Raw genomic sequence first — 21409 nt, forward strand, 5'->3', positions numbered from 1 at the left:
ATTCGGGAGATTATGAAGAGGTTTTGGTCTGCTCAATATGCAAACATGGATGAACATTCATTAATTTGCTATGAGTGCCATCTCGGACTGGTTACCAATTCAAAAAAGTCCTGCAATGCGATAACAATGATTATATATTACAATGACATCACAGATGTCGGATATATTGATACTTGAGACCTCATGCACCAGGATGCTCCTGTCTTCAAAGTATGCACGGCATAGATCCTCAATATCACCATATCTTCTTAGCAACCATCTCGTATCTTTGAACATGGTCTATCTTCAAGTCCTTATCCTTGTTCTTATCTTGATCCTCCTTCTCCTTCACCCGGCGAAGTCCCTCGGGATCATCACCATATATTAATTTTCGTTTCTCGTCGCCAACCTCGACCATTCCCCAAAGCCCAGATCGGCGGCCTCCCTCAACAGTAAAGCCATCTTTCCGAAGTGCGAAAGTAGCATCACTAGAACTATCCTGCTGGGATTGCGGGTTTGCAGAAGCGCGGGATGTTTTGCGTTGCTCGGATTCTAGGCCCTTCATTTTCCTATAACGAGAGCGTGCGAAAGCGAGCAAACCCATTCCCAAGATAAGCTTCAGAATCAAGAGCACGATGAATGCTGTCAAGAGGAGGACCACTGTGAAGATCTGAACGGACTGGGCAGGAGAGGGTATCGCGTTCTCCAGGACTTTGCGGAAGAGGATGTTGACATTGGGCAAAATCGTTGCGAAGCTCAATGGTGGGGTGGATGGAAGGGGTGCAGGTATATGACGATTCTGGATGGTGGATAAACTCGAGATCGCCGCGGTGGACGATGGATTGTGGGGGAGCAGGGAGGCCAAGAACATCTGATATGTCTGCACGGATACGCGGAAGAAAATGCAGGATAGAGGGATGACAGGCAAACCGAGGCGGCGAGTGATATTGTGGTCACCGCCTGCAAATGCGTTCGTATAGTAATCCTTCGCGAGCACATCGAGAAATTTACCATAGAGTGCAGGGCGGTAGTTGTTAAACTTGCTGATGTAGGCGTGTTTCAACCAGTCGACAAACATCTCTGATCCCAAGACAATGAGGAAGGGGCCCAAGACTTGCGCCAAGGTCGGGATGAAAGAGTTCACATGACTAAGAGATAGAATCGATGATGGAAAGAACGTGAACGACTGGGGTAGGATCGAGGATGAAGTACGAGGAGGAGTGGATAATGGGGTGCTGTTGGTGCTCGTGGATTTCCCGGAAAAGCTGGGAGCTAAACCGAGGCCGATAAAGTTGAACGCGCCCGTTTCGACAATGTTACGCGATGCAATGATAGTAAGCATCAGCCAAAGCTGAAATCGCTCGACGACATCAGAGCAAGTCAGCTGAAACAGATTCTCCTTCTCGAATTTGCGAAAGACAGTGGACTTGATCTCCACAAACTGGTTTGATAGCAGTAGCGTAATGAGGGCGTTCGAGTAAGAGTTGACCGCGACATTAAGGGTCATCACCTGCAAGAAGGTTAGAGATTGGCTCAAGATTTGGTTTTTCTAATTGACCGACCTGGTAAAAAAGCGATATCGAATGCGCAACCGTGTAAACCAACGCCAATAAGAAGAGCCAGAATGGACGGAAGATTTTGCTTCGCCCATTAGGCCGGCGTTCAAGGGCTTCTCTCGAAAATAAGCACTCAAGAACATCCTGCCCGAGTGCAGCCAGAAGTTTATCGAGCACTTCCAAAACATTATAGATGACGTATAATTTGATCGCTGCCTGACCACGAATCCAGTGATACATCCGACTAGCATCAAAGTACATCAATGCGCAGCATGTTGTAATCATAAGCAGCCCAGTGAGAATATCGGCTTTGTCATCAGGAAGTAGAGCCGAAGGTATGGACTTCTTTCTTCGATGATGCCTGCGAGATTCTGAGGTCCGATGTCTTCTTTTTGATGGATCTTGGTGTCGTGACTCTTGTGAGTTCGCGCCATTAGGCAAGCGAGTGGCATCTGATTCGCTTTCTCGTCTATCACGGAGCCTATCCGGCAGGTATTTTCTCCTTCGCCATACACGGCCAGCCCCATTGATGACAAATTTCCACAAGAACCGAGCTTCCGCTGCTAGGTTAAGCACCCAAGATTCACATAGAATATACAAGGCTTTAATGAAACGCAGAGGTAGAATCGTGAATGAGTAAAGCCATGCATCCAGGCATGCTAGGCTTCCGAAGCCAATCGTTTGCTCTAACACCGGTGGAAGGAGCAAGAAATTCATCAGTCTTTCTATTTTTGCGCTTGACGATTCATAAGGGAACTCATTTTCGTTTCCATGAATATAAAGTGGCGATGGACGACCAGAGGCCAGCTCAAGTTGAAGATAAGTTGGTATTGAGGCGGGCGGTAGAGGGATGGATGGAATTGGAGAGGTCAAGGGTGTTTCGGTAATGTGAGGCGACGCAGCGAGCTGGGTTTTTAGATCCCGATCTTGCTTTGAACGCGATGCCCATGTCTGTGAAAGTCGCTCGTTGTTGGGTGTTGAAAGCGTTGTGCGCCGAGACACAGGAGTAGAAAAGGTTCGGGATGGTTGTGGTCGACTGCGAATGGTACCATTGTTCAATTGCCGTGGGTGAATCGAGTCGTGCAACTCGTCAGAACTTGGATCTTTGCTGGACCTTCTGGTCTTAGCAAGGCCATTCGGAGAAGAGGGAACCTCGCTGAGAGGTTGCAGAGTCACATCTGGGATCTCTGATGACCGATCACCTAGACCCTGCAACGAGCGAAGGTTATCCGACATTATCCTCCTGCCACTGCCTGCGTCCGGTAACTCAGCGCGATACGGAATCGACTCCGGTGATGATGTGAGATCTTGGATCTTCTCTGGCGACAGTTTCAGCACCTTATGTTCGGTCGGACGTTGGGACGCATCTTCGGCGAGCTCTGCGAGAACAGCTTTGATTTTCGGACCTTCAAACACGTTCATAACAGACATTCGGCCATTTCCATTCGTATCATCCTGCGAGTGTTCGACTAGAATCCCAAGACCTTGCTCTGGTGAGCCAGATGCCAATCCGTGAGCATCATGTATCTCTGTGCCATTCTCTGCCCCTGAACGCGACCCGTTCTCAGTCGGCTTGTGTTTCCCATTGACCCCAGCTTGGCTTGAAGCGGGTCCGCTGTTCTCCACTGCCGGACTCATTGTGTTCAATACTGGATGCCCGTGTCAACTGTAAATTATGTTGTTTCTTTCGTGTCGTATCTTGATTCATTCCAGGCGAGCTAGGTATGCATTCTCGAAAGCTGGCGTACGGAACGGGCTAGGGCGCAATCGGACTAATGGCTAGGGATTTGGAAGAAATGGCGGTCAAAACGCTAGAAGGGGAAAAAGTAAACTGTTTCTGAATGGTGGACCCGATAGTCACACCCAGTTCACATTGTCAAATACAAACTGAAGATCTTGCAGCTCGCGACCGGTGACATGCGAGCTGAAAGATACCGGAGTTTATTATCTGGCATCGTGCCTTGCAGCCGTTGTTTACACCTCAGGCATAAGTCACATGACTGAATCCGCATGTCCATCTAGTTGCTTTCAAGGGTTCGACCAGTGCACTGTTCATGGACGTTGATGCATTTCATTAAAGGTTGTAGCCGCGAATTCTGTTGCCATCACATGGAAAAGCTGTAGATTTGACTAAATCGTGGGCAGGGCTCGGGAGTTTGTATGTCATTGGACATGTATACATTCGCGCCAGATGATTCACAGTTTGGAATGTAAAAGATCTAAGACAATTTTGATGCCATTAAAAATATTCAAACCAGGCATGATTCTCATTAATAATGTACACACCTGTCCGATGGTTTGGAGGGAAACTTCGCAATCACTGATGAACAAAAATCGATGATGCATGTAATTCTAGGAGGAATCGACCTATTGAAGTTGATCGGAGGAGATGATTAGCCGCTGGCCAAGCTATATCTGATATCGATGTTGACCGAACAATAGAATAGCTATATATAGAAGGACTAATGGTCGGGTATCAAAAACATTCCGTGACGTTCCTGATGGGAAAACGTTTTCGAATCTTATTGTTCAGCAGATGGTCTCAGGTGAGTCAACAAACCCAAAGCAGGATCATAGGTATCACAAGCGGTGTAGCCCTCAAGGCGTCGACATATTTCATCGCCACTGAGAGTCTATACGAAGGGAAGCCCCGAGCCCGATCGGACGTCGTGTTCGGTCGGCCCAATATGGTAATATTTCGGAGATACCGGAATTACCTTTTTGGACAACTATGATCTGCCATGATGAGGCGCAATAGATATAAAACGAGCAAGCCCGCCAAATTAATCTTGAGCATCAGCAATCAAGAAAATCACATTTCAAAGCATCTGAAGCAATATCCTCGACTAATCACCAACGGTTCAATCGTGTGAATTACCACAATGACTCAAACCAAGAGCTACGACTCCAAGACTCCTACCTACTCCGTCTCTATCCAGTCTAGCGAGCCGGGTAAGCCCGAGAAGAACGAGTATGAGAAGTAAGTTTAGGGAATCAATCCCCACCATATTCTCGTCCATCAATTATATTCAGCAAATACCAACTTCAGTTAGCATCAGCACCAAGGCACCATGCCCAACGCACGGCCCAAGCCAGTCCGAGCGTTTCGATCGCGAGCTGCAAAAGCCACAGGCACAGGCGATGATCCTTGCATTGACAAAGGCGTTGAATGATATCAACGACCAGGAGAAATGCACCAAGTGTGCAGTGGAGAACGCCTCAACTGTTCTCACCACCCATGTCCGGGGCATCAGGGAGCTGAAGCAGAATGGGGAATGGACTAAGGAAGAGCGAAAAGCACTCAAGGCAGAGGTGAAGGGCATCTTCAAGCCTGTGAAGAAGAGCGTGAAGGCTTTGTGGAAAGAAGGACGATAAATTCCCGGCACCTTATATTATGTTTCGAATGAGGACGACTAGTGCGTGGATGTACGTGGATTAGATGGTTTACCTGCTCTTCAACACCTAATGATTTTGTTTTGTTTTTATAAATTACATGTGAAATTTCCTTTTTATCTAGCCATAGTTTTACTCAATGGATCCATACCCAACTTCAAAACCCATCAAGTACCTTCTCAGTCCAATCCCACAACTTCCCAGCCAATACATCATCCTTGGCAGTCTTATCCAACCTCTCTCTCTCCTGTTTTCCAACAGGTTCATAATACATTCCACTCTCGATCCTATCGCGAGCAATGGTCGCAGCCCAGCACTGATTGTGAGCACCCTCCTCCGGCCTCAATAGCTTCCCAAAATTAGTGGTATAAATAAAGGCCTTATTAAGGAAACCCTGGCTCCCCACCAGATCAGTCGCGGCCACACCCGGATGCACAGCTACAGACAGTATACCAGGATACCTTTTGGCGAGCTCACGGGCATACAGCAGATTTGCAAGTTTACTTTGTCCATATCGTCGCCAAGGACCCGGGAACAGACATTCCTGCGTAGTCCTCAAATCATCAAAAACGATGCCCGCACTTGGGTGGAGGAGGAAGCCTTGGGACGTAAGAATGATAATACGAGCATCACCACCCTCGCTAGCTGTAGTTTCGAGCAGCGGGAGTAGTCTTCGGATTAGAAGGGCGTGGCCAAGATGGTTTGTGCCAAATTGGATTTCGTAGCCGTCTTTCGTTAGACCAGGGCCTTGAGCCATGACCCCTGCGTTGCACATCAGGATATCGAGGTGAGTTGTTTCGGACGTGAACTTCGATATTGCTTGTTTTACGGAGTCCAGGGAAGCGAGATTGCATGGGATGAATGTGACTTCTGTTTTTGACCCGCTGTTGTGGATTTGCGTGATAACTCTCTCGGCGCTTTGGGCATTTCGGCCGCTGATGTAGATGTGGGATGGGTTATGTTTAGATAGACGAATTGCTGATTGTGCACCAAGGCCACTTGTTCCTGGTAACGATATCAGATGAGGATGTCCGAGGGAATGTTCTGACGTTTTTCTGATTTTGTGGGAGGATCAGGTTCTTACCTCCCGTTATGAAGATTGTCTTCCCCGAGAGGTCTGAGATGTCGCTCTCCGTATTGAAGTTGAGATCTGGCATTCTGTCACAATTAATTGAACAATACACTACCAAGACCGTAACTGATGATTTATAAACTTCTCTCAATCAAAGATAGGACGGACTGCTATATTGCGCCGTCGGGTGTTTGTTGAACCGCATCCATATAGGCGAGCGGGTGATCTTTGCCCGACCTCTCAAGCATTTCCTAATCCGGAATGTGGATTTGCCAAGTCAATCAATTGTAGAGTTCAGGCAAAGTATGGACCATACAGAAGTAAGTGGTATATAATATTGCAGGTGACCTTGAAGATTTATATGCGTGACTCGTGCTTAATGAGGTGGAATCCAACTGCCAGAATGCCAAACAGAGTAAAGCTATGTACAAGTGCATCGGAAAAATAAAAGGTGAGACCCCCGGCCAGATTACCATCCATCTAACGGAGTAAAAATAGCTTGGACGCCATCCTTCGGTGCACAGGTCGCACCCATTTTAAGCTCTAGCTTAGCGTTGGGGTACTTCAGCTCAAACTTGAAGCTGCCGACGAGAACAGCGAGCAGGCAAGCCAGCTCAGCTTTAGAGAATCCCTGACCAATGCAAGCACGTGGACCATGAAGAAAACTCAAGAAGGCATAGTTACTCGTAGCCCCACCGGTGTTTGCCTTGCCTGGACCCATCCATCGATCGGGGTTGAATTTATCCGCATCAGGTCCCCAGAGCTCAGACATATGGTTAAGTAGCTCGGCTGATATAACCAAGAACGTGCCCTTGGGGATTGGCTGACCGACCAACGAGGTATCTTTCACCGCCACACGAACAGTGTTAGGAACAGACGGGTGAAACCGAAGTACCTCATTGCAAACAGCATTCAGGTAGTGGAGATTATCGATAGCGGCAGCGTCAATAGACTCGGGGCTCTCAACATTGATAGGAGGAAGGTTCGTCCGAACCTCTTCACGCAAACGCTCCTGAACTTCAGGGTTTTTGCAAAGAGCATAAATCGCCCATTGAAGCGCGCCTGCTGTGGTCTCGTGCCCCGCAGCCAGGAACGTCATCAATTGATCTAGAAGATTCTCTTCTTCGAAATTCCCACTTCGCATCGCGACGGAGATAATATCGATGCCAGTATCTTTCTTCTCATTCTCCTCGACTTGCTTTTCCCGCAGCATCTGGCGAGCAGTCTCACGGATGACATAACGACCTTCGGCAAAGTTTTTGTTGCGCGTGGTGGGCAGCTTGTGCAGGACTGTCATATCTCCGAGCATCACGCCAACCATGAATAGGACGCGAGTGAGAGTACCGGGACTTGTAAATATCTTCTGGTAGGACTTGTAAAGGCGGTTGTTTGGGTTTTGAAGAGAGTCGAAGTCGTGACCCATTCCAGCTAACCCGATGATGTCGAGGGTGGCGCGGCTAGCGTATGTTCGCACCGTTATGGTTTTGTCCTCGTTTGGTCCCTTGGACTCAACTTCACGGCGGATCAACTTAGCCATTTCGGTGCTCTTGTTCCAGAAGATGGGGTAGAGGTCCTTGATGTGGCGGTAAGAAAATGCAGGCATCAGATTCTTTCTTTGGAACTACGCGAAGGTAAGTTTTAGTCATATCGGAGCCACTGTCCTGTTACTTACCCTGTGCTCGTCGCCTTCAGCAAGTAAAACACCATCTCCAACGACACGGCGCAAGTTCTGCTGCGCGATGGTGGGTTTAGCGAAATCATAGACCTTGGAATTTAACACTTCGCTCAAGGCTTTAGGAGTCGTCAAAACCAGTCGCTCGAGTTGACCGACAATATAATAGCGCAGCAGTCCATCATTAGGAATGGTGCTAGCCCACTCTTTGATCAACTCATGGGGAGTGTCAATCAAGCCCGAAGCGGTATTGCCTTTCAACCAGTGCCGGGCCTAAGAAAGGTGAGAGGCAGAACCAACTGTCGCGAAATCACGAAAAACTCACATTAGGCGTAGGTATTTGTTTCAAAGGGGTGAAGAATCGAGGGTAAAGCAATAATTGATAAAGCAGCTTTGAGACGGTGATGATAGTGAAGAAGAGGGCAATAGTGATGGTCCTGGAGTTTTTGATGGCATAATCAGGCTTGAAGTATACTGCGGCTGCTACGCCCAGATATAAGATGTTGAAGCCGTCGTTTAAGCGGCCCATTCTGGGGGTTGGCGGTTGTTGGGACCGTAGCGTGACTTGGGATCTTCAGGTCGCACAGAGGCGAAGTCGTGAATCCCTGGAGGCTTTTCAAGCTGATGTCACCACGAATTTGGACTAAGGGCAAAAAGCGAAACGGTATCCAGTATCTAGCCCCTCAGACTAATAGTACCCAATATGTGTGATATGATTGGATGGAAAAGGAGGCGGTCAAAAATGCACGAAATCACGGAACTTGCTGGCGTTGTGCTGTTTGTTCTCAATATATTGATCAGATTTCAGCGGACATTGGAGTTTATAAAGTAAACGAAGTGTCAGTTCTGCGAAGGCACCGGCATTTTAGTATTCGGTCGGAGCGGGATTGCAAGAATGCCGAGAGTACTCGCAATCGATACCAAGTTGGGTTACCAGTGGTGGGATCCACTCGAGATCAACCGCCGAATCTGCTGCCTCTTTGGGCTATGATCTTACCCCCCGCGAATCATCACCGTGATTTGCAAATACGCGGGTTGCGCTTGCACCGGTTCAGGCCTTTTCCCATTGGCCGTGAAATTGAATGAAATTCAACATTTGAATTATGTTAAATGTTGATAATTCACACGGGCTGCAAGGAGCCAGGAAATAAACAAAATAAACAAGCTGGAACCTGTCACATGGCTAAGTGACCAGGTGTTGCACGTTCATCGACTCAGCCTCATGCTATAACCTCACCCACTACGAGATACTGTCATACTAGACTACAGTAGACCACGGATTCAAGTTGTTCAGAAACGGTGCAGTTCAAACCCCACCGACCAACTCAGTAACCACATCAGCAGCCCCACCCGGATCGCATCCGATCGTGGCGAACACCTGTCATCAAACTAGCCACTCCTTGGCATTCTCAGAGCTCAGCCTCGTGATCAGACCTGTAGGATTTCATCGGAATTTATTTTATATTCCTCACTTAGATCGAAAGATCAGAGCCACAGATCAAATCCCCATAAGTCACTTTCACTAATCCAGTCCCATAAGCCGATCAAACTCCCGGACAATTTCCTGCTTCATTTCCTCCGAAAGCTGCATCTCAATAGTCTGAGCATAGCCATCCATAAGCCGTGCAACGACAACTGCCTTGCGAGTCTTTCCTCGGAACTTTGCTTCAATACTCCTCGCAATGCCCTGCGAGGGATAAGCCCATATCCCGATTCCAGCTGCATGATTGTTAGCGATGACGTTTCTCTACCTGGAAATCTGACCAGGTTCAAAGTCTTACCTGATGATGCTTTTGTGGCGACCCCAATTGCACCTTTCGCTAACCCCCTTAAGGCACCTTGTCGACCGTCCTCTTGATAACCTTTCCAAGGATGCTTGACTAGACCCGTGATGCCTTCTTTCATGCCACCGACGAAGTTTTTGCTACCGACTTTGGCACCGGATTTCCAATCCGTCACAGTGCCATATTCCTTGGGCTTGTCTCCATATACCTGGGATACATGTCGGAATCCATCGGCTGCTGCGGTCGGGATATCAACGAGAACGCCCTTAAAGTATCCCGTTGTGAATTTTCCAAAGCTGTTTAGTGATGCTCCAGCCATGTCTCCAGCTGTTGTTAAAGGGCTCCTGGGACTGGTGGCGCGTTCGCTACCAGTTTGGCTGGTTGTGGATGTAGAACGTAGTGATGATACATTCTCACTTGATCCGAAGATGGGTTGGTTTCGCTCGGATGCCGGGGATGATTTGGCTCGCCTAAGCTCTTTGAAGGGCTCGTAGAGCATGCCGGTGCTTGTTTTTAACATTCGAGTACCTGTGGATATACCAGCGGAAATGACGCCGGTCAAGGGATCCCACCGACGGTTCTCGATCGTAATTGGATTTATGTCATGGCTTCGACCTGTTAGATATGTTTGGTAATAGGAATCGGACAAGTACACATACCATTGGAGATTTTCGGTGTCTATTCTCGAGTACTCAATCAATGTCTGTACTGCCATTTTTGACAGATTCAGGCTCCTCTTATTCTTCTTATAATTCCACACTGCAACCTGATCTGGTATGATCATGCAGCGCATTCGTTCCAACGGAAGATTGCGGTGAAATGATTTGACAGCCTCATCAACACCACATTCAGTTTGCATCTTGCGGGCAAGTTCTTGTGCGGCGACTGTAGCTTCTGGTGTAAGACAAAATTTGATCGCCTCTGTAAGGTTTTGAATAGTGAGAGCCTTATGAGGAATAGGTCTTGGTCCCGCGCCGGCATTGGCGACCATCTCACCCCAAAACGGCTGACTAGTATATCAAATCAGCAAGGAACCTTGATACAAAATTGGGGCAAATTGTGTGGCCATACTCTCCAAAGAACGGTACAATAGCAGTTGGCTTTCCGTTCACTAATCCACATGCGGTGGTTCCGGCTCCTCCATGATGGACCACAGCAGCCACATGCTGGAAAAGCCATTCATGTGGACAGTCTCCAATGTAAAAGATGTTTTCGTCTTCAGCTCCGTTCATGTTACTCCAGCCTTTGGAGATGACTGCCCGCGCCCCACTTGCCTTGACCGCTTCTAGAACAGTGTTTATCAATCTCTCGGGCTCGTCCACGACGATACTCCCAAAGCCAACGTATATTGGAGGCGTGCCTAGTAACAAGAATTCCTGAAGCTCGGGCGAAGGATCGTATTCTGGAGGGTCTCGGAAAAAGAATCCGCAGACGTCTATGATACACTTAGTATCCTCGTTGAGACCGTAGCAGGTTTATACATACCAACATAAGCTGGCCAGTCTTGTGGCTTCGGTACCAAAGCAGGCGACCAACAGTAAGTAAAAGGAATCTTCAATCCCTCGTGTAGGCTTGGTCCCTCGGTTGTCGGTATCGGGCCAAGGTCTATCGAAGCGCGCCATTTGTTCACCACATCTGCTAGCCTTTGAAACCAAAAGAGATGAGCAACATATCTCCCCCACACGAGGACGCACAGATGAGAGCTTACCCTTGCCATGTAAGCCATTCCACTACACCATAAGAGGCCCAACAATCAAGGCCCTTATACTCCGGGTCTGCAGTCAAACTAGACAAAGGATGCGGAAAAGACTTGGTACTGCTCCAGGGCATCGTAAACATCAAGTGAGTAGGAATGCTCAACGCCTGAGCACAATGAATATGTGCAAAACTTGGCGGATTAGCGATAATAGCATCTGCCACAAATGGTTCCTGGGTATATGGATCATGTTCAACACAGGACCTCCAACACCCTTCCAGCATCTCTCCAATCATGATCTTCTTCTTGCAGATTTCTCCTTCTCGTAGAGTTTCCATCTGAGGAAGAAGGCCAGGGTTCTTGACCATGTATGCCATCAAGTCTGCTGGATTCCCACCGATAGGAAAAAATTCCAGTCCGGAACTGTGAATGAAATCGGCAAAAACGCCATGGGTTGCGATACGGACACGGTGACCATGTCTTTGTAAGGCATTTCCTAATGCGACGAACGGCTGCACATCTCCACGGCTTCCCACAATTTGGATCACTATGTTTAGTTTTAAATTAAATGATCGTGCCTGGGCAACTCTCTGGCCATAATCGCTGGACTCCCGGCGAAGTTCTTGCTGGTAATTGATGCTTTCAGCAATCGCTCTTGCGACTGTTGAGTCGAGATTGATCTTAACGCGACCATCGCCTAGGTTGATAGTCAATATCTCAATTTTAATGTATTCGTCGGTCTGGGCTAGGCATACCCTGGACTCGGCCTGACTCTGCTATCAGCTCATTCTCGTACGGTGAATAGGGCGTAGCTTCAACGTCCTCCGGATCAGGTCTGTCTCCTGATCGATCTGACATCTTGACTGCCAATATGGTATCGGGTAGGTCAACGTAACGTTGACATTGAGCTTAGATAATTGAAAGCAAAACAAAGTCAACCTTGGATCATCTCCCCGCAGCTATGTCATCATGCAGATCCTTAGTCAGCGAGTGGATTCACCCCACACTTTTAAGCGTGAATATTGTGTGCAGAGCAAGTAGTAGGCTTACTTCTTAGATATCTGTCCATCAGTTGAAAGCTAGCCATTGTGTAAGCCTTGAATATCACAATGTCGATTTTTTTTGAGATGACAGGACGACGTCTGCGCCAAAGTGATCAGCAAGGCATTTCAAACAGCCGTCCACTGCAATCGGCCAATAAAAGACACCACGAGCTCGAAAGTATGATTCCTCTACAGCCACTCATTGGCCTGCTCCAGGAATATAAGTTGTCAGTGAAAGCAAACGTATGGAGGCAAAGTTGAAACGTTACTCGGGCAAGGCCATTACACCGGATGAGCAGCCAAACCCCAAGAGAAAATATACAATGAAAGCGTGGAGTAAGAATACCAATGTCATTCCAATCACTCTCTACCGAGACCTATCGTTAGAGCTAGCCAAGTGTCTGATTACGAATATAGCTTTACACCTGGACCCCTTTCTTTTTCAGATAGGCCCCACCGCCACGACTGGCGAAGCCCCAGCGGATTTGGTTAGCCATGGCGATCTCAACATCCAGCTCTTCCGCCCAGGTCCATACCAAACCTGGGTTCTTTTGGAATCCTCGTCCAATAAGGACGAAATCCAAGCCATCGTTCTCCAAAAGACCATTGGCCATGTGGGCGGAGCTGATCATGCCGACCGAGCCGACCATCAGCTTATCTCCAACTGCCTCCTTTACCTTGATAGCAAAAGGCGCCTGGAAAGCCGGCTTAGCATGAATATGCTGCAAATTATGATTTCCGCCACTGCTGATATCCATCACATCAATATTGCCACTCTCTGCTAAGGCCTTAGCCAGACGAACAGTATCTTCCACGCGCCAGCTCGGCTCGTTGGGCATAGACTCTTCCAACCAGTCAGTAGCCGAGACACGTAGGAAAACAGGCATGTCATCAGGAACATTCTCGCGAGTCAATTTTGCGATTTCCATTGTCAGCCGGATCCGGTTCTCAAAGCTACCACCGTATTCATCGGTACGTTGATTAACGGCCGGTGACAAAAAGCTCATAAGAAGGTAGCCGTGGGCATTATGGATCTCAATAAAATCCACGCCTGCTTTGAGAGCTCGCTTGATGGCAGCTACCCAGTCTTTCTTCAATTGTTCAATATCGGCTTTCGTCATCGCCTTGGGTTTCGGGAACTCGTCCCTGAAGGGTATATCAGATGGGCCGATGACGTCGTTGGGCCATCCACCCGTTGCCTCCGTGGCTGTATCTGCGGCGCTCAACCATGGTGCTACAGTGCTTGCTTTGCGTCCAGCATGGCCGAGCTGGATACCGATGATCTGGTTCTGGCTGTGCACAAATTCCACCACGCGGCGGAGTGGCTCAATCTGAGAGTCCTTCCAGAGACCATGGTCTTGTGGGGTGATTCGACCCACGGCCTGCACTGCTGTCGCTTCGACCATGAGAAGACCGGGTCCACGCTGAGCGATTCCGCCCAGGTGGGCCATGTGCCAGTCCGTCATGTGGCCATCATCGGCACTGTATTGGCATAGAGGCGAGAGCTATTGTAGATTTAACGATTAGATTGCATTCTAGTCGATCATCAACAGAAACCAGTGATAGACGATTAGCGTACCCCAATTCGATTGTGGAAGGTTACACCCCGCACTTTGAAAGGCTGGAAGAGCTTTGGTGGCTGAGCTCCATCAGACTGGGGAATCGCTGCGGATCCCGCGGGCGGGATTTGCGCAGGGGTAAAGTATGAGATGCCCTCGGCGGGCTTGTTTACGATATCGCGAGTGGATTGCGCCATTCTGAGATATTGAATAAGTTGGGCGAGGAGAAAGAGGAAATTTCCAAGGTATTTATGCCAAAGGATTACTTTTGAACACAGGCTGAAAATACAATGGCGTTATGTAGTTGTCATGTTCCGATGAGGCCAATGCCCCACCAGCTTATAAATTCGGAGCTCACCCTGCATACCGGATAACCTTATCGACGTCACCATTTGAGAAGCCATTGAGAGGCGGGATTTGGTTCGGGATCTCGGATCATGGATGAGGCTTTGGTGTTCTCTGTGAAGGTTTTCTTGTGTTTCCTCCTCTACCTTGCCCTTTGATCACGGTCGCGCAACCATAGACCAGGATACGTAGATAAACGCTGTAGGACCATTGGGTAGAGATATGACAGATATCCGAGGTCGAGACTCCCAATGCCAAGATGATGACTTTGCATAGAGTTTGTTCACCACCCGGGCATATACTTACTCAGTTCTCGATACCCACGACCTGTCGGCCTACTTGTAATCCAAGTCTATCAGGCTTCCAGGTATCCCCGGATATATACAACCAGCATAGGCAGCGTTGAAATCTCGTTCACTAATGGACGCCCCCCTCCCCCCACATGGATTCCGTTCCCGTTGGAAAGGGACTATTTAGCAACATTTTAGATATCACCGGCTAATATCGCGCCCAGATCAGCTACAAGATGCACTCGCAGAAGCGAGCCTTTATTTGCGGCAGAAATGTATTCGTATTCTGAGACCTCACTCTTGGCCCAGTTTCGTCAGGTGTACTCCATTCATATTCTGCAAACGAACATGTGGATCAAGGCAAAACAAGATGGTTGCGACAGTGATCAACTTGGGCGGCTAAAATGCATGTTCGGCCGAGTTCGGCGGCTAGAGCGAGGGACGTTGACAGGTTAACAGAGTGCGCCGAGCGTTTGGCCCCATATTATTTGTCTCATACAAAGTGGGCCCGCGGGGAGGGAACAGAAACAGCTGGACAGAGCCAATGGCAGGACTACATAGCTGACAGCAGGAAGCTGCAGATCGAGTTTCAAGAAAGACCAACATGGTCGCGATAATTATAGAAAAGCCAAGGGAGAAATGAAAAGATCGAGTGTTTGTTTGCGATTCCTTTATCAGCCCTAGAGAGGTTCCCGCTGCTCCACTCACCGAACCCTTTAGCATCTGTTTCATCTTTTCATCTTCCCCCCTTTCAATCTCTGGCTTCCTGCGCTTTTCATTCACTTCGCTCATTCCTTTGACTTGCTTTGTTCGAGTCTGCTCGCTCATTCATTCCAGCCGCAAACTACGCGCGCACTCTTTCTCCGCAATCCGATCGACTGCTGATCCTAATCCACCCCCTTTCTTGGCGCGATCACAAAGCGATTCGACACTCCTACTTGGCGATCAATGCCCCGTCCTCATTGCTTCTAGGGCTGGAGTGAATGCCGTTCTGAAACACATTGGTGTTATCGTTTCCCAGCTCGTGGCAATTGCAGCCTTTCGCCAACCCCCCTAGCCTCTTTCAGACATGCGCCATTCACGCGGTTAAGACACTCCTGGTCGCTCTTTTCTTACACCTGTGTCCTTGTCTCTCGTTTACTCGACTTCGGATCCGACATCTAGATCGTGGCTTCGCACGGCTGGACCGACGAAGTCTATCCTCCCAATCAGTCATTCTGCACACTCGTTTCAATACCCTTCACCCTTTAATTGCTTCCTGGCCGGTCCAGGTCCTCCAGCAAAATGGGTTGCTCTGGAGATCGCGAAAAAGGAGAGGCGCAACTGGAGGAAAAATGGGACTACGTTGTAGGTCGCCTTACAGGTCTCCCATGAGGACTATCCGTACTGACTGAGATTCTAGAATCTTGACGACTTCAAATCCGATTCATGCTGGACACCCTTCTCGTACATCTTCCTATGGATAATGCTCATTGTGTCGGTATCAGTCTATGGTGTAGACATCTTTACTGCCGTCAATCTACTCGCATTTTCGCGTTGGTCTGGTCGAGTTGAACCCGCCATTCCATTCAAAATCTCGCGTTGGATCTTCGCCGTGTGCATTATCGTATCGCTCACTCTACTGGTATACCGATGGATCTTCGCAATCCGCGCTATGCGCTCAGGCAGTATCACTCGGAGCTATCTGGACCCTCTTGCCGTGCGCATTCAAAGTTTTCGTGTCATCGAAAGAAAGGGTCGTGGGTGGAAGAAGTTCCTGGTCTTTGCTGAGCTGACAAAGAGTAAGAAAGGAGCCGAGTATGTCGCGCTGTATACATACTTTGCCTTTCAATTCTGGATGAACACCATCTTTGCCGATGGGCCGCGTCAAGTTATCAATGCCATCACTCTCTACTCCGTCATGAAAATGGACCTTCTTCCAGGAGGGGAGAACACGACAAGCGATGGCAATGCCTCGGGAATCATACAGTTCTTTAACAATGTTAAAGTTCTCGCTGAGGAAAACAACCTTCAAGCTGTCGTCTTGTTTGGTATGCTGTTTACCTTGGTTATCTGGGTTCTATCTGTTTTGAAGCTCGCCTCAGCGGTCATTCTTTACTTAATCTTCCTTTTCCACCATATCCCAGCAGAAGACGGATCCCTCAAGGCGTATTGCCGGCGCAAGATTAGTACTCGACTTAAACGAATCGTTCGCCGCAAGGTTGACAAAGCTCTTGCAAAAGGTCTACAGTTACAGGATCGTGTGCCGACCCGACCGGGTCTGGCAACCGCGGACTCGAAACCAACCCTACCTTCTATCGATATGGATAAGACCCCTGTTGTGACCACGTTATCACGCAGCACCACTGAAACAACTTTGCCTCCATATACCCGCTCGAACTCAACTCGGACGGAACGAATGCCGACTCTGCCGAATCTCGAACTCGACAGCAAACCACCTTTGAGTCGGACCACCACCAAATCGTCAGCTATATCAGCAGACTCGGCCCCATTGACCGCCAATGCAGCTCCGATGGGATACAGTCCTCTTGACCGTCATGCCTCACCTTTGCCTCCGGTTCCGCCTGTACCTCACAATGTGCCCTCCAGGATGGGCTCAGCCCATGCTCATCCCACTCCTGGACCCCAATACACAAACGAGACCGAATCTAGCTACCCACCATCCCAATATCGTAACTTGACGGACTCTAGAGAGCAGCCGACTCGCACATACACACCTGCCGCTGATCCTTATGCTACATTCGCCCCTCGCCTGGATACTACTCACGATTATTACGACCGATATGGACCTTCCGGGGATGTCTACGAGGAGGATGAGTTTGACAACTATCAGACATCTATGCATCATAGTGACAACAATGCGCAGCATGGGTACCACTCCCAAGAGGGATATCAAGCAAGATCATATACCCCTGCGTCTGCTGGCGGAAATCCCCGTTCCCAAGATCCCTACCAGGCTCGATCATACACGCCTGCAAGCACAGGTGGAACGTACCGCCCCGAGGATCCATATCAGGCTAGGTCTTATACTCCAGCAGGCACAGCCACGGCCCAGTCCCAAGATGCATACCAGTCGTACAGTCCGACCAACGGTGCGGCGGCGGAGTTTTCTCAAGACGGATACCAGAACAGATCCTACACCCCTGCAAGCACGACAACACCCCACCCCCAGAATGAATATCGATCATATACCCCGGCAACTACCGGTACAACAATTTATCACCAAGATGGATACCAGGCTCGATCATTCACCCCAGCGAACGCTGCGACAACGCCTTATCCACAAGTAACTGCCCCACCATTGCGGTCCATGACTCCAGCAAGCCGAGCAACACCTGCGCCACAGCAAGCGGATCAGTCAATGCGGCCTCCCCCGCGATCATTCACTCCTATGAGTCCTGAGGGTTCTGCCTCACAAAGCACTGGGTACACTGCATTAAACCCGTCGGGTAGTTCTTCAACACCCCAGCCTCGCATGCCCCGCGTGCCACCACCTGCAGGCTACCAACCGTTCACCCGAGCCAACACAGCGTCGCCTTCCACGATGAATCGCAATGGTCCCCCTGCAGGTTATTCCTTTAATCGAGCACACACGGACCAATTTTGATCTGGTGTATTACTAGTGGACTCTCGTCATGCAGAGCCTCCACCTTTTTTATGACTGACTGCAGGATAGCCGGCTGTTCTGCATATGATAACCGGATTGTTTGTTGATACCGTTCATGACTATCGAGCTAGTCTCTTACAATGTTGCACATACCCCTTTTTTTCATTCTGGCACAAATGCCTGAATCTTTCTAAAACCGAATGAAGTTGCTTTTATTCAATCTTCTCTAAATATCTCTCATCGTTTAAATGAAAGAATGATTTGAGACTCGTATGGTATCCGGGGATAGAATGCGAGGCGCGCAGGTGGGAAATTTAAATCTTGAAGCCCGAAGTTTGCCCACACGAAGCTTCCCAAGGTAGCACACCTCACCGGGCGCTTAAGCGTCCCCCCATTTTCAAGAAGCCCTATTGGATGTCTGAGCATATAGCAGCACTTGTCTTGGCATTTGACCAGGTTCCAAATTAGAAAGCCCAGCGCGTAGTATTAACCCAGTGCACCTTAGAAATTGATAGGTCAGCTCAAGGAATGACAAAGCGCGATGGATATTCTTGATACTATTGGATTTAATGATCTTACTCCCAGGTTAGCCTTGTGAGATGAGACTGTATAAGACCATGATAGACACGCCTACGTAGTCAATGGTAAGGCCCTGGATCCTAAAGATAACAAAGGAGGACTATTGCTCACGGGAAGTTGCATGTACGAAGAGCTAACGGCGTCATCAAGGCTCAGCTTAAATATTGCGGGTGAATCCAATGGCCCACCCGATCTTAGAGTTTAAACCAGAAAGGATTTGAAACGAGAAATAGAGAGAGATGATACGTGCATCATCTTAATTGATTGTCTCAAATTGGTCATAATAGACTTCCAGAGTACAAGACATACGTAATGCATCAGGCACCGTTGTTATGCTTGTCGCCGGAATTGATAGGTGAGGATGTAGACGCTTTAAGCCAAGTCTGACTACAAATTCAAGAGGTCATATTTTGTAAACATGAACATAAGCCTACCAATGGATAAATTTTCTGAAAAATGTAGAGTAGGGGGTATGAGGCTACATACGCAGATTGCAAGGAACACAGTTGGTACCTCTGAACGAGGCAATGTTCTTTCCACTTATTGATTCATAAATTGAAATTAATATTTAACAACTTACGAGTCTGCTGTTCAATTTCGGCATCTATAATATACACTACTCTACAGGCAACTTTGTTAGATTGGAATTAAAATTGTAGATCCCAGCTGCAGTTCTAACGTGCATCCTATCTCTACACTCTCGTAGCATTTCCACGGAATAAGCAAGACGGTAAGGAATACTACCTAAGAGTCCATTGTATCCACCCCAAAAAGGTGTATTCAGTCAACAACTTATCATTTAGCAAGGAAATTATATGAAAGAAAGAAAATGAAAGGAAATATTAAGGAAAGAACAACAGAAGCCCTTGACCCTGAATTGGCATGCTTACAGCCCGAGCCATTACATGACCCGCCCTTGGTTGAATAACAGGTTTTCTGAGGGCAGTATCCATAGTAGCACGCAAAGGAACATAATCCAGTGTAGCTTTGGATTCCATCTTTAGGATGTCCCTGATCCTCGGTGGCTTTTGGTTTCTCCCTGGCGGCACCCATTGCACTGCAATAGCACGTATCCATAGGACAGTACCCATATCGGCAGGAAAATTCACAGAGCTCTGTGAAGTTTGCTGAACCAGAGCCTTTGATACAGACTTGCTCAGATAGGGTCATCTGTGGCGAAGTTGCGGGCAGAGTGCTTCCCGAGGTGGCACTTCCAACCCATGCATTGAGATTCGCGTAGCCTTTGGTGCAGGTCGCCGTAATAGAGCGACCATCAAGGCTCACAGTTTTATCATCGTCGCGTGAGACTTCAATCGTGATATTTCCAATATGACTAGCGTTAAGGCCGAAGTTGCCGTGATAGACGCCGATGCCACCGTAAGGCTCATGTTCCCATTGACCATCGAACTCTTGACCACCAATGTTGATTGAGACCGAAGCATTTGACGCCAGGAGTGCTGAGAAGAAGATTTTATCTTCAAGCAAATTGCCGTTATCGATGTCGACATGAAGTCCAGAAACTGAAAAGCCTGTGGTATTCCCACCGGAGCAAGAATGTCCAGTCTCGGTGCGGTACCAAGCAACCAAGCTTTCCTGTGTCATGGACGCTGTTCCTGTTCGATACAGATCAACGACAAAGGGGAGTTGGAGCCTCCAGCCATCGTGTGGCATGTCTCGTGCGTAATTGTATGGTGCCTTACCCGAGGTGAACACGCCGTAACCCTTGCTATTAAGGGGTCCGATATAGTGTGATTCTCCATAGTCATTCCAAGAAATGATTTCAACCCACTGGGGGTCTAAATAGCTAATTTCCACCCATCGGTTATACCACAGGTCGTCCCCCTGCACCGCCCAATTCTTGTTGTACCCCGGCATGTTTGTGTAGAACCAGGGAGACGCCGGCATCATGTATGGCTTCCCGGACTTTTTGAGGGCATTTAGATATGAAGCGTCCACAAGGGTGGTCATTTGTTCAGAGTTTGTTGGCCAAGCCGCCCACGAGAATAACCCATCCACGACACCTCCGCCAAGCTTGAGGGCAGATGAAGGGTCGACAGATGACCAGTCGGGAACAAAGAAACAATCGGTCTTGTTCTTTATGTTGACCCAGTCATCGGCACTTTCGGTCCCTTCAAATGTAGACACGAAAGTCTTCCCTTGGTATGTGTAATAAGCGGAACTGGGGGCATATTTCTGTAGGTAATCGACGATCTGATCTTGGGGCCAGGACCCGTTTCCGGCATAATCAAATGAGAAGAAAAGCATGAATCCGAGATCTTCTGCTGTTTTAAAGGCATCTGCGGTTGACCTTTCCATTCCTGGTGTGCCGTAGGCCATGTTGAGGGCAAAGGCGTTGATGTGGGCCTTTTGAGCTAAGGAGATATCTTGCTCCCAGTCGGAAATTTCGTATGCTACGGTGTTCGCCATCTAAACAAGCATTCCCCATGTGGTTAGTTTGAGAAGTATGGAGACAGACGGGTTTCATACCATAAAATGAGCGAACACTGCCTTGTTTGTGGCCCAAGCTGTTGGGTTAAGCACCTGTAGCAGGATGACATATTGGCCTAAACGCCCCATTGTGGCAATGGAGAAAAAGTCTAACTTTCTATCTGGTCGGTCGAGCTAGTATTATTACATTTGGACGTAATAAGATAGATGGTGCAATCTGGATATCAGGGAAGTACGGCAACCAAACAGAGTCCACGCAATGTTATCCCTAGCTATTTATATATTTTTAGTTGCACAGAACCTAATCTCTCTTCAAGCTTGGTGGTACTATCTATTGGGATCTCACTATCCTAGACAAATAAATATGGTTCAGTTACACAGGACCA

General features: G+C 48.3%; 8 protein-coding genes across 8 annotated transcripts; 2 read left to right on the top strand and 6 right to left on the bottom strand.

Annotated features, from left to right (window-relative positions):
• Nucleotides 1-235: 235 nt before the first annotated feature.
• Nucleotides 236-3173, bottom strand: N7484_004274 (TAPT1 family protein; the record flags this gene model as incomplete). The annotated part of the gene is made up of 2 exons (XM_057114694.1): nt 236-1489; nt 1542-3173. The coding sequence occupies 2 exons, from the start codon at nt 3171-3173 to the stop codon at nt 236-238; spliced, it is 2886 nt and encodes a 961-aa protein (XP_056974834.1).
• A 1244-nt stretch (nt 3174-4417) lies between these two features.
• N7484_004275 (uncharacterized protein) lies at nt 4418-4910 on the top strand (the record flags this gene model as incomplete). Its single annotated transcript, XM_057114695.1, has 2 exons — nt 4418-4515; nt 4589-4910. The coding sequence occupies 2 exons, from the start codon at nt 4418-4420 to the stop codon at nt 4908-4910; spliced, it is 420 nt and encodes a 139-aa protein (XP_056974835.1).
• Nucleotides 4911-5085: 175 nt separating this feature from the next.
• Nucleotides 5086-6085, bottom strand: N7484_004276 (oxidoreductase, short-chain dehydrogenase/reductase family; the record flags this gene model as incomplete). The annotated part of the gene is made up of 2 exons (XM_057114696.1): nt 5086-5933; nt 6013-6085. The coding sequence occupies 2 exons, from the start codon at nt 6083-6085 to the stop codon at nt 5086-5088; spliced, it is 921 nt and encodes a 306-aa protein (XP_056974836.1).
• A 384-nt stretch (nt 6086-6469) lies between these two features.
• Nucleotides 6470-8201, bottom strand: N7484_004277 (cytochrome P450; the record flags this gene model as incomplete). The annotated part of the gene is made up of 3 exons (XM_057114697.1): nt 6470-7621; nt 7673-7945; nt 7998-8201. 3 exons carry the CDS (start codon nt 8199-8201, stop codon nt 6470-6472), a joined length of 1629 nt encoding a protein of 542 aa, XP_056974837.1.
• A 993-nt stretch (nt 8202-9194) lies between these two features.
• Nucleotides 9195-12010, bottom strand: N7484_004278 (putative sterol glucosyltransferase; the record flags this gene model as incomplete). Its single annotated transcript, XM_057114698.1, has 6 exons — nt 9195-9391; nt 9454-10466; nt 10528-10891; nt 10942-11099; nt 11165-11849; nt 11908-12010. The coding sequence occupies 6 exons, from the start codon at nt 12008-12010 to the stop codon at nt 9195-9197; spliced, it is 2520 nt and encodes an 839-aa protein (XP_056974838.1).
• A 604-nt stretch (nt 12011-12614) lies between these two features.
• On the bottom strand, nt 12615-13951 carry N7484_004279 (NADH:flavin oxidoreductase/NADH oxidase; the record flags this gene model as incomplete). Its single annotated transcript, XM_057114699.1, has 2 exons — nt 12615-13700; nt 13775-13951. 2 exons carry the CDS (start codon nt 13949-13951, stop codon nt 12615-12617), a joined length of 1263 nt encoding a protein of 420 aa, XP_056974839.1.
• A 1722-nt stretch (nt 13952-15673) lies between these two features.
• N7484_004280 (uncharacterized protein) lies at nt 15674-17996 on the top strand (the record flags this gene model as incomplete). The annotated part of the gene is made up of 2 exons (XM_057114700.1): nt 15674-15736; nt 15792-17996. The coding sequence occupies 2 exons, from the start codon at nt 15674-15676 to the stop codon at nt 17994-17996; spliced, it is 2268 nt and encodes a 755-aa protein (XP_056974840.1).
• Nucleotides 17997-19417: 1421 nt separating this feature from the next.
• Nucleotides 19418-21152, bottom strand: N7484_004281 (glycoside hydrolase family 71 protein; the record flags this gene model as incomplete). The annotated part of the gene is made up of 3 exons (XM_057114701.1): nt 19418-19632; nt 19685-21002; nt 21063-21152. 3 exons carry the CDS (start codon nt 21150-21152, stop codon nt 19418-19420), a joined length of 1623 nt encoding a protein of 540 aa, XP_056974841.1.
• Nucleotides 21153-21409: the final 257 nt, after the last annotated feature.

This window comes from Penicillium longicatenatum, assembly GCF_028827895.1.
Source record: "Penicillium longicatenatum strain IBT 33135 chromosome Unknown contig_2_segment0_segment0, whole genome shotgun sequence".
NCBI lineage: Eukaryota > Fungi > Ascomycota > Eurotiomycetes > Eurotiales > Aspergillaceae > Penicillium > Penicillium longicatenatum.